We start from the raw sequence: 13,265 nt of genomic DNA, 5'->3' as shown, positions 1-13,265 counted from the left end.
GGGAAAAAAAAGCATTTGACAAAGAGAGTGTATTTATTATTTCCTAGATACTGTGTTTTTTTCTTTCAAAATTTTAAGGATAGACCAAGATTTTTTTTTAACATTCACACCTTAGGTAATTTTGCATCTTATTGTTCATAACCATTATCATAAATCTGCATATCAATAAGTATGAACAGATGTCAGTTGTTACAAGTGCTTGCCAATCAGGCCTGTAAAAAAGTGACAGATGGGTGGTTTTAGAAAAATCCTCATAAGGCCCATTAGCACATTCACAGGAAAATATTGTACTGAGGCTCTACAGTCAGATTCAGTCCTGTGAAAATATGGACTTATTGGCAAGTAAGATATGTGCAGTTCTCTGACTATGGTATTATCTCTCACATACATGATTATGTAGTCTGTAAAATAAATTATCAGTTTTTCGATCATCATTTTTATGTATAATATTTATGGAGATGTAAATGGCTGTCAGGTTTTTTTAGTATTTGCAAAACAAAGTTATTTATTCTTAGTATCAATAATTCTTCATCGTCGACGTTCCAGCTTCAGTGAAAGCCAAAACGTCGACGATGAAGAATTGTTGATACTAAGAATAAATAACTTTGTTTTGCAAATACTAAAAAAAAAAAAAAGAGTGCACTTCATTCTACAAAAATTGTTCTATATGTTCTATCAAGGACTGCACCCAGGTGAGTGAGAATCACCCAAGGTTGGAGCGCTGGAAAACCTGATATTTTATATATATATATATATATATATATATATATATATATATATATATATATATATATACTGTATATAATATATGTTAAATATTTATTTTGCCTGCTTTTGCTGTAAAATACATCTGGGTAGATATTGTGCTTGTTATACCCCCACCCCTAAAAAGGGGGCATACAGAAATTCGTTGGCTCAGCTCACAAGCTTTTTCTTCTGTTCCTATTTGGCTACTGCAAAATAAATATGGATTCCATCGTTGAAAGGGGTGTATCCCTGAAATTACCTCTATATGCAAAACCTTGTAAATTTTGCTAACAAAATTATTTTAAAATATTTATTTTGCACACATTTTCAGAAGCAGACATGATATAATTGTATAACATTTACTTTAAGGTACCTTTAAAAGTATTAAAAATAAGATTTATTTGTGTTGGACTAGTGATTTTGAACACCAAACTCTTTAGCCACTATTTTATATGTTTTACGTTTGGTGATGTTAATTATTACAGAAATATATGTTGCCTTTAGCAGAACGTGATAACCTTAGTAGAACATTATATTTATTATGAAAAGCGGTTTTGCATGAACATGAAGAAAAATTTTCAGATGAGACTGTCCACACTCATTGCAGACTGATGTGTGTAATAAAGATATTCCCCTTTTCTAGTCTATATATAATGTGTGTGTTTATACATATATATATATATATATATATATATATGTACTGTATATAAACACAATATACACAAAGAAATAGCACTTTCTGACAGAAAGCTGAAGACCTAAAACGGCAAGGAGCCTCTCTTCAATAAATGTGAAAACTGAACAAAGATATATACCTAATCTATGGCAAGCCTGAAGTATTAAGATCAGATAGGCGATATTTTCATATCTGCAAAACCTGTTCCCAAGGCACTTTAGCATAAGCTGTACAAAATGAAATCAACTGAGCTTAAATAGAAATTTGAACCCATGCTGTCTGTGGCTTAATTTGCTTAAACAGACCTTTAAATATTTTTTTAAAAAAATGTATGTGTTTGACGGTATGATGCGCCTCTCATGCATCAAGCACGTTCTGGTGTACTCTACTAGGAAAAGAATGTATGACAAGATTAAACCGAAACATACTAAAATGCAAACTCATTTCTATAAACACATTTATTAGCCTAATATATAAACTGATAAATGAGTTCATGTAAAGTCTCATTCTTTTTTAATCACAAAAACAAAAGTTAATAATCAAAAACTATTTCTATTATAAAAAAAATCTCCTATGAATAGTACCTTTTGTAAAGAAAACATATAGAATGCGTGAAACACACAAATATTATAACAATGTGGATAGACATTTATAATTTGAGCAGAAGGTCAAGAAGGGGAGATTGTCCAGCACAAGTGTAAGGGGAAATGTGCTTGACCAGAGGAAATAATATCATCAAAGCCCCAGAGCATTTTGGCATCAAAATCCTGAACATAGACTACAACAAAATAAATTGAAACAAGACAACAAAATCATGTCCAACTGGTCCATCTCCCAGATACAAATTAACCTTATTCCTTAAACCACTTCATTGCATCTATTACTTGTCTCACTTGCCCTTTATAGTCTGTTAGGAGTTGTTGGATTGCATGCTTTCTGTATCCTAAATGAACCCAGGCAATAATCAAAGACTATGGAAAAACTTAGATAAAATTGAAAGTTTTAATTAACCACTTATAGGGACAGTAATTAAAAATGTAATTCTCAAAACACTATTTATTTCAGGGGTGACAAATTTGTTTAAAATTTAGGGACCAGTAATAACTTTTAGGAGCCATGGTATCTGTGTATATGTAGATATGTGGAGAATAATGTTAGGAGCCAGGGTACAATTCTAGGAGTCAGTTGCTCCATGACTCCTGGGTTTTTTGAACCCTGATGCACTTTTACTGTAATTTTCTTTTGACAGCTAAGGGTTTTTCCACTGCCTAAAATAGGTTGTCATGAATCATGTGGACTTCAAGATTAAGATCCTGCAACATGCCTCAAAGTGTTTGCTAGGTACAATACAGGAGATCATTTTTATCTGCTCATAATTTGCTACACAATTGCTTACACAATGTTTCCTAAATACATTTCATGAATCATTATTAATATTTTCCAAAAATATACATTTCCTTTAATCACAATTAAGATAAAATAAACAATAAGTTAATTCCTGTCACTTATCATCGGGATTTTGATTATTTCATTTTAAACTTTTTTTTAACGCAGCTCATAAATAATGTTTTCTGCTTGCCAAGGTCTTATTGCCTGTCTTTATCCATATATTAGATAACATAAGTATCAAAAAATAAAGAGTAAAAAAAAAAAACTACAACAGCCAGCAGCTGTTAAAATGAGAAAATAATTCAGTGATCTTTACATCTCCGGGCCAATTTATATTGTCAGGCAGCAAGTTTAGATTACTCAAACTTGCCAGTGTAATAATGAGTTGCTGTAAGACCTGATCACAAGATATCTATGGGGAGAAACCTGTACCAGCAAAAATATTGAAAGTCTTATTGGAACTGAAGTTAGAATCTAGAAAACAATAAAATGTGCAGATGAAACCCTCAAGTGATAAACTGTTGCTTCCAACAGGAATCTCCCATTAGAGTATTGCTTTGAACATTTGAAAAACTAGTTTTCAGGGTAAATATATCAAGTTTATTATCTTTTATGTGTTTTAAAATGTGAATTCCGCAAAATAATGATGACTGTTATGTTGACTGAGATCTCTTGTAGATATTTTGGAAATTTGTTTGTTGGCTTAGGTTTAAAAAGAAAAAGGGATATAAAACGATATCATGCATATAAAACAGCGCTATTAAAATGTTAATATTTATTTGAATGAAACAAGGTTCAGTTAAAACTGTTAATAATTTTGATATTGAATCTAACAGATTTTGATATTAATACTAAAGGAAATGGTATAGCAACTTACTGGCTGATAAACAAAACTCACAAATTTCATTTAGTGGACAGTGGGGCACCCACAAATATAACAATACAACTTTTTTTTTTTTTCAGGAAAGAAACATGGGATTTACAAAAAATATAAAAATGTAATATATTTAAAATAGGCTAAAAAAAAAAGCTTTATTATTTAACCCTTTAACTTCTGAGCCATTTTCCCACCATGCGCTGCACTGTTTTGGAGTATTTAGACACATCGTTTGAAAGAGCCGGAGATTACCTTTTAAACAGACTTCTGGGAATCTGGAGCTTTGGGTGTAGTGATGTCACTGGCATCACAGGATTTCAATGGCAATGCCAATACCCATAGCAACTTTATAGTGCCCCCAATAAACTCCAAAACTAGCCTTTCCCAGCATGTCAACGCGTGGTTGTCATCCGCATAAAATCATTGTGCAGATGATGACCACGTGTTGCCATATGCAACAAAGGGGTTAAAAAAGAAACATGCTTTACACATTATATTAGTAGTGTAAATACTGTAATTTTTTTCATCTCTATTTATTAATCTATTATGTAGGTGGTTTGTGTATCCAACTACAAGTTTCTTAGGTTTGTTTTTAGAAAGGATTTTCTTCAGAAGATATGATTGGTTGTTTTACTACTGCCGTGAACCCAGAAGGTGGTTAAATTAGTTGTTTGATTTAGGCCTTGAAGGCAATAGGTTGGCAGTGATTGGTATTTTGACTTCTACCTTGAAGTTAACAAGCAAACGGTAAATAGTCGTTTGACTGCTACCTCAAACTCAGCTGTAAATTGGTTGTTTAGTACTACCTTGAGCTAAACAGGCAAGTTGTAATAGTTGTTTAACTACTGCCTTAAACTCAGTAGAAAGTTTGTGATTGGTTTAACTACTGCTTTGAAGTCAACTGATCAGATGTGATTGGCTTGACTTTTGTTTTGTTATCAACAGTCCAGATACAATTGGTTCTTTTACCATTGTATTGAACTTAACAATCCTGCTGGAATAGGTTGACTCCTGCCTTGAACTAAAATAGTGATTTGCTACTAGTTGCATTAACATACCCACATCTTAGTTTTATTAAAGCAGGTCCTAGGATGTTTAAATGATATCTATGATTGTGGATTTAATGTTTTGTCCCTTCTCTTTCAGTATGAGATAAAGTCTGTGCAAGAGATATGAAGTACCAAGCAAACAATATTGACATCACTTCTACTGAACAAAATATAGGATATTAAATAAACCAGACATGTTATACAAATACTGCACAAAACAGTCCAAAACACACAAGAAAATAAAAACCAGGGACATGTTGTCCTTGTGCAGTTTACATATTCACTGATGCAGTGGGGGTCATGATTAAAATAAAATACAACCACATTAAATGCTCCAAATTGTTTTTCTTTTGTATCAAACAAAGGGAAAGCTTTCTGGGAGTTTCTCGCGGCAGGCATAATGGGTATCTGAGCTCTGATTTAGCTCACGTGCTGCCTTCAGCAGCTCTGTGTTAAGTCAGCGTATCAGCATGGAAGGTCGCGCTGTGGAGGTGACCTTTGACTAATCACTACACATCAGCTTCTACAGGCTGAGCTCATTATAGGGAAAAAAATCTTCCATTCCTTCCATTTCACATATAGTTCTGCTTTGATTTTGGAGACTAAAAGATTATTTTATTTAAGCTAGGAATAAAAGAAGATACCAAAATTGAGATTAAAGGACCTTTTTGTGTGGGTGTTTGTTGCCTGGGCTTCCTATGCGCTAATTTTGTAAGTAATTTTAATCCTATATCAACTCAATGCTTGTAATCTTTTTTTTTTTTTTGCCAAAAAAGGTCAGAACATTTTCCTTCCCAGTTTCCATAGCTTATTTTTTTTTAATAAAATGCCCGAGCTGTCACTAAATTGGTTACCACGACATTGCAATCTCCCTAGAAGTTAAACCGACATCCCGTGGTTGTTTTGTCGTCACTTTTATTAGAATATGATGCAGCTGCGGGGACTAAAAGCTCTCCTGCCTTTCGCAATTGGTTTCTCAGGACAAATGGCGGGTGACTAATGTAAGATAAACTACTTGTTCAACCTCAGAGCAGTTGGTTCAATTTTCCATTTCTAAGAGAGCAAGTGTTTCAATTGAGAATTTAACAGAGGGGTGTCCCTTTTTAACAGAACATCATTAGCGCAAAAGAACTTAAGAGCCGGAGAAAATAGGGCATAATTGGCTAAAATTAAATGCTTTTTTCTTCACTTACCAGCCATTTGCTGAATGCCACTAAATGCGCCCAAGTTACTTGACGAGGTGGCTTGCTGCAGAAGCTGTACATAAAAGAACAAAAAAAAAAGAAGCAATGAGGCATTCATACTGAGACAAATACACTACTTTGTATGCTTTGTTGCGCTTCCCCCCCCCCCTCCGTACATATATTCTGTTGCTTAAAACTTTTTGCCCATGCATGGACATGATGTCTCATGAGTCACTGCTGTAAATCTATATCAATGTCTAATCTCTGCAAAGAAAAAAGAAAACACACTAGAGAGACTCAATAAAATTACTGCTTTAAAAACAATTAATCAATTTAGTCTTTTTAACAGCCAGGTGTTAAATACATTTAAACCGACACAGCGCGACTAATTAAAAGCCTCAGTAGTATTGTAGTTACCATAACTCATCTTCATAGATTATTCTGCTTTGAATGAAATGTGTTCTTTTATTTTTTTTATGTTTTTGGAATTGTGCTGAATATAATTCACATTTTACCATTCAAATGATGCTTCAAATTCATGGCTAAATATTTGAAAACTTTTTTAAAAGTTGTTTGAATGCTACATGTATAATGTAAGTGTATTAATTATGTTTTGCACCAATAAACATAAAAGTCCCTTGTGTTAATTACTAATTACTCATTATTGTGTATTTCAGCACTGCAGAAAACTAATTATTAAACTTACATATTACACAGCACATTACTTCACTCTACAGTAATTTAATGCAAAGGGAAAACAGAGGTGCAAAATGATTTTTTAATACACAAGGCATATTTACAACAATACTTCAGCATGGAGGAGTTTGGGTTTTTTAACTAAAGGGGTAGTAATCAAAATTAAACTTTAATGATTCAGATAGAGCAAAGAAATTTTAAGCTATTTTCTAGTTTACTTTTATTATCAAATTTTCTTTGTTCTCTTGGTATGTTTAGTTGAAAAGCATACTAAGCTAGGTGCAGGAGCAGCAATGCACTACTGGGAGAAAGCTGCTGACTGGTGGCTGCACATATATATATATGCCTCTTGTCACTGGCTCACCTAATGTGTTTAGCTAGCTCCCAGTAGTGCACTGCTGCTCTTTTTACAAATGATTTCAATAGAATTAATAGCATTTTATAATAGAAATAAATAAGAAAGTTGTTTGAAATTGTATGTTCTACCTGAATCACAAAAGATTATTATAGTGCTGCTTGCATATAATTATGTGTTTAAACCATGCAAAGCGGATACGTACATATTTAACGTCTGCTTGTGATTGGTGCCTGTGCACGTTCATTGGCTCCCTGGCTATGTTCAGCTATTAACCAGTAGTACTTTGCAGCTCTGGCCCTGAATTTAACTATATTTAAAGGGACATTAACCACATCTTGCTTTGGAGTAAAAATTGGTCTTTTCCCACACTGCCTAGAGAGGTCAAATTATATAAACTAATTTGGCTTCAAATTGGTGGTAATCAATTAGCGGATTACAGAGATTACAGAGTTTGCTTTTTGGTTTCCAAATGGACAGTAAAGTCAAAATGAATCTTAAAGAGATAGAAAGGTGAAAATTAAAATGCGCATGGGTGCATTTTAGTTTTAATTAGTAGTATTTTTGCAATATACTTCCATTAGCAAAGATGCTTATAGTAAAACGTATTATATTGTTTCAGTGGCATATGCACATATGCTGGGAGTCCCCCGTGCACCATTCAAGCTGTGTATTGTGTCTATGAAGACTGTATGGTGCTAAAAAGCAGTAATACCTTTTACTAGTAACATTATTGCAGAAATGTTTCAATATAATATAATGCAACTTTCTATCCCTTTAAATGGTTTGGACAGAGCGTGAAAATGTAAACATCTTTCTAATTCTATTCCATTATCAATGTTACTTAGTTCTCTTTGTATCCTTTGCTATTCTAGGTGAGCTTATTTTAAAGGAATGCAAACATTTAAAAAGATTGACAATCACAATATTAATAAAAAATATCAAACTTACTTCATCTTGTTATTTTTATGACAATTAGTAACAAGATTAATAAAATGTTTTGAGCCTGTTTTGTGACACATAGATACATTGATTCTTGGCCTTCAAATGCAGTAACAAGATAAAAAATATTTCTCTTTTTAAATCATTAGCTATTATGATTCATTCATACCTTACTCATACTGGTGCAAGGGCACCTTCTAACATATTACTTAATAGCAATATATAAAAAAAAATATTATAACAAATTAGGTGGCAATGGAATGATCCCAACCTGATCTTAAAAGGTTAAAATTAAGATTTCATCATTCAGGCAAAGCATTTAAAGAGACTTTTCTATTTATTTCTGTGATCAAATGTACTTTGTTTTCTTGGCATCCTTTTTTAAAAAGCACACCTAGTTAGCTAGTGATTCCTGCCTACTAAAGATAGAGACCAAAAATGGATATTCATTTTCTTTTCACAAAACAAAAATCCGAATGAATGCACCAATGACATCTAAAGAAATCATCAGTATTGATTCGTTTTCTTTAAATTACCATCAAGGGGTTAAAGGGACATGAAAACTACATTTTTTATTTCATGATTCAGATAGTGAATATAATTTTAAACAATTTGCTTCTATTATTTAATTTTCTTCCTTCTCTTGTTATCCTTTGCTGAAAGGTTTATCTAGGTAAGCTCAGGATCAGCAAGGGACCTAGGTTCTAGCTGCTGATTAGTGGCTGCATATATATACCGATTGTCATTGGCTTACCCATGTGTTCAGTTAGAAACCAGTAGTGCATTCCTGCTCCTTCAACAAAGGATACCAAAGGAATGAAGCAAATTTGATAATAGAAGTAAATTGGAAAGTTGTTTGAAATTGAATGTTCTACCTAAATCATGAAAGAAAAAATGTGGGTTTCATGTCCCTTTAAATACTTACCTCTAGAAGGCTGGAGAACCGTGCTTACACTGTCCTCTTCTTCAGAGCCCCAGCAGCGCTAATAGGAGGACCTGCACTAAAGGAGAAGGTGCTTAAAGGGACACTAAACCCAATTTTTTTTCTTTCATGATTCAGATAGAGCAGCAATTTTAAGTAACTTTCTCATTTACTCCGATTATCTTTTGTTCTCTTGCTATCTCTATTTAAAAAGCAGGAATGCAAAGCTTAGGAGTCGGCCCATTTTTGGTTTAGAACCTGGGTTACGCTTGCTTATTGGCTAAATGTTGACACCAATAAACAAGCGCTATCCAGGGTGCTGAGCCTAAAATGAAGAAAAATTGATAATAAGAGTGAATTAGAAAGTTGCTTAAAATTGCTGCTATATCTGATTCATGAAAGAAAAAAATGGGCTTAGTGTCCCTTTAAGTGCAGGTCCTGGGACCACCGCATTATGTGTTTAATCATTTTGCTTAAGTTAAACATATGGCTATTTGCAAGCAATAGAGCAACAATAAAATGCTTTCACACATTTGAGACTTTTCTTTCCCTTTTAGGAGACAGCCTGGTGGGACATATCTTTCTATTGCAATGGGAAATAAGTTTACCAGTTGCACCATAAGTATATTTTGTGTGGTTTAGCACAAGAAGAATTTACAAACAAATGTGTGTAAATAAATATGCTGTGTCCATAAGTGCACAAGATATTTGTATTTAAACTTCACTTCAAATTACTTTTCAACATTTTTATGGATATAGCATAAGTATTTGTTTTTTCATTACAGATTTTAACTATATCTGTGGTTAAACACTTGTGGCTAGATTACGAGTTGTGCGTAAGGGTAAAAAAGCAGCGTTAAAAGGTCCTAACGCTGCTTTTTTACGCCCGCTGGTATTACGAGTCTTGAAGGTTTAGGGTCACCACACACTTCTTTGGCCTTACCGCAAAACAACTTACTTAAACTTCTTAAAGTCTTTTTTTTAAGGGACTTCCATAGCGCTGATATTACGAGTCTGTCCTGGGAGGCCAAAAAGTGAGCGGTACACCCTACCCTGTCAAGAGTCCTAACGCATTTAAAGTCAGTAGTTATGAGTTATATGGTACAACGCCGTAACATAAAACTCATAACTATTGGAGGATTGGACAAACGACTGGGATCTAAAGTTTAACACAGCAAAGTGTAAAATAATGCATTTAGGGAAGAAAAATCCAAATGTTAATTACAGACTCAATGACACTTTACTGACTGTTACAGACGAGGAACAGGACTTGGGAATTATTATTTCAGATGATTTAAAACTTAGTAAACAATGTAGTAAGGCAGCGAGTAAGGCTAGCAGAATGCTTGGATGTATTGGTAGAGGTATTTGCAGCAGAAATAGTAAGGTTCTTATGCCACTTTATAGATCATTAGTTAGGCCTCATCTTGAGTATTGTGTGCAGTTCTGGAGGCCATATCTTCAGAAGGATATTAACAAACTTGAATCTGTGCAAAGGAGGGCTACCAAAATGGTACATGGTCTAAAAAATAAAACTTACCAGGATAGGCTCAATGATCTAAATATGTATAGCTTAGAGGAGAGAAGGGAAAGAGGTGATATGATAGCAACTTTCAAGTACATTAAAGGGTTTAGTAAAACTGAGGCTGTGGGTATTTTACATAAAATGGAAAATTCAAGAACAAGGGGTCATGAGCTCAAGCTAAAGGGTAGTAGATTCAGGAGTAATTTGAGGAAGCACTTCTTTACAGAAAGAGTGATTGATTTATGGAATAAACTTCCTCAAGAGGTAGTAGCAACAAACACTGTGGGGGACTTTAAAAATGCATGGGACAAGCATAGGGCTATCCTACGAACTAGATAAGTTTATACTGTTAGGTAAGGTGGGGCAGACTTGCTGGGCCTATGGCTCTTATCTGCCGTCAATATCTATGTTTCTATGTTTCTATGTTTCTATGTTTCTAACTAAAGTGCTAAAAAGTACACTAACACCCATACACTACCTATTAACCTATAAAAATTTTAACCCCTAATCTGCCACTCCGGACACCGCCACCACCTACATTATATGTATGAACCCCTAATCTGCTGACCCCAACATCGCCGACACCTACATTATATTTATTAACCCCTAATCTGCCGCCCCAATGTTGCCGCAACCTACTTACACTTATTAACCCCTAATCTGCCGCCCCCAACGTCGCTGCCACTATAATAAACATATTAACCCCTAAACCGCCGCACTCCCGCCTCGCAAACATTAGTTAAATATTATTAACCCCTAATCTGCCAACCCTAACATCGCCAACACCTACCTACATTTATTAACCCCTAATCTGCTGCCCCCAACATCGCCGCCACTATATTAAAGTTATTAACCCCTAAACTTAAGTCTAACCCTAAACCTAATACCCCCTAACATAAATATAATTTAAATAAATCTAAATAAATATTCCTATCATTAACTAAATTATTCCTATTTAAAACTAAATACTTACCTATAAAATAAACCCTAAGCAAGCTACAATATAACTAATAGTTACATTGTACCCAGCTTAGGGTTTATTTTTATTTTACAGGCAAGTTTGTATTTATTTTAGCTAGGTAGAATAGTTATTAAATAGTTATTAACTATTTAATAACTACCTAGCTAAAATAAATACAAAAGTACTTGTAAAATAAAACCTAACCTAAGTTACACTAAAACCTAACACTACACTATAATTAACTAAATTAACTAAATTAAATACAATTAAATAAATTAAATTAGCTAAAGTACAAAAAACAAAATAAAACACTAAATTACAGAAAATAATAAACAAATTACAGAAATTTAATCTAATTACACCTAATCTAATAGCTAATCTAACCCCCCCCAAATAAAAAAACCCTAGCCTAAACTAAACTACCAATAGCCCTTAAAAGGGCCTTTTGCGGGGCATTGCCCCAAAGTAATCAGCTCTTTTACCTGTAAAAAAAAAATATAAACAACCCCCCCAACAGTAAAACCCACCACCCACACAACCAACCCCCCAAATAAAATACTATCTTAAAAAACCTAAGCTCCCCATTGCCCTGAAAAGGGCATTTGGATGGGCATTGCCCTTAAAAGGGCAGTTAGCTCTTTTGCAAGCCCAAACCCCTAATCTAAAAAATAAACCCACCCAATATACCCTTAAAAAATCCTAACACTAACCCCCTGAAGATCGACTTACCGGGAGACGTCTTCATCCAAGCCGGGCGAAGTGGTCCTCCAGATGGGCAGAAGTCTTCATCCAAGCCGGGCGAAGTGGTCCTCCAGATGGGCAGAAGTCTTCATCCAGATGGCATCTTTTATCTTCATCCATCCAGCGCGGAGCGGCTCCATCTTCAAGACATCCGACGCGGAGCATCCTCTTCTTCTGACGACTAAAACAGAATGAAGGTACCTTTAAGTGTCGTCATCCAAGATGGCGTCCCTTAGATTCCAATAGGCTGATAGAATTCTATCAGCCAATCGGAATTAAGGTAGAAAAAATCCTATTGGCTGATGTAATCAGCCAATAGGATTGAAGTTCAATCCTATTGGCTGATCCTATTAGCCAATAGGATTGAGCTCGCATTCTATTGGCTGATTGGAACAGCTAAGAGAATGCAAGCTCAATCCTATTAGGATTGAACTTCAATCCTATTAGTTTATTGCATCAGCCAATAGGATTTTTTCTACCTTAATTCCAATTGGCTGACAGAATTCTATCAGCCAATCGGAATCTAAGGGACGCCATCTTGGATGACGTCACTTAAAGGTACCTTCATTCTGTTTTAGTCGTCGGAAGAAGAGGATGCTCCGCGTCGGATGTCTTGAAGATGGAGCGCTCTGCGCCGGATGGATGAAGATAGAATATGCCGTCTGGATGAAGACTTCTGCCCGTCTAGAGGACACCTTCTGCCCGGCTTGGATGAAGACTTCTGCCTGTCTGGAGGACCACTTCTGCCCGGCTTGGATGAAGACCTCTGCCCGTCTGGAGGACCACTTCGCCCGGCTTGGATGAAGACGTCTCCCGGTAAGTCGATCTTCAGGGGGTTAGTGTTAGGTTTTTTTAAGGGTGTATTGGGTGGGTTTATTTTTTAGATTAGGGGTTTGGGCTTGCAAAAGAGCTAACTGCCCTTTTAAGGGCAATGCCCATCCAAATGCCCCTTTCAGGGCAATGGGGAGCTTAGGTTTTTTTAGATAGTATTTTATTTGGGGGGTTGGTTGTGTGGGTGGTGGGTTTTACTGTTGGGGGGTTGTTTGTATTTTATTTTACAGGTAAAAGAGCTGATTACTTTGGGGCAATGACCCGCAAAAGGCCCTTTTAAGGGCTATTGGTAGTTTAGTTTAGGCTAGGGGTTTTCTTTATTTTGGGGGGGCTTTTTTATTTTAATAGGGCTATTAGATTAGGTGTAATT

At 34.9% G+C, this 13,265-nt stretch overlaps 1 protein-coding gene across 19 annotated transcripts in view; it reads right to left on the bottom strand.

Moving 5' to 3' along the window:
- Positions 1-13,265, bottom strand: part of CELF2 (CUGBP Elav-like family member 2) — a 639,346-nt gene that overhangs the window by 67,523 nt on the left and 558,558 nt on the right. For all 19 annotated transcript variants that reach the window (XM_053716441.1, XM_053716446.1, XM_053716442.1 and 16 more), the window contains one exon: positions 5,932-5,995. In XM_053716441.1, coding sequence (XP_053572416.1) covers positions 5,932-5,995 — 64 coding nt within the window. The remainder of the gene's footprint in view (positions 1-5,931; positions 5,996-13,265) is intronic.

This window comes from Bombina bombina, chromosome 6, assembly GCF_027579735.1.
Source record: "Bombina bombina isolate aBomBom1 chromosome 6, aBomBom1.pri, whole genome shotgun sequence".
Classification (NCBI taxonomy): Eukaryota; Metazoa; Chordata; class Amphibia; order Anura; family Bombinatoridae; genus Bombina; species Bombina bombina.
This window is presented reverse-complemented; position numbering and strand designations above follow the sequence as displayed.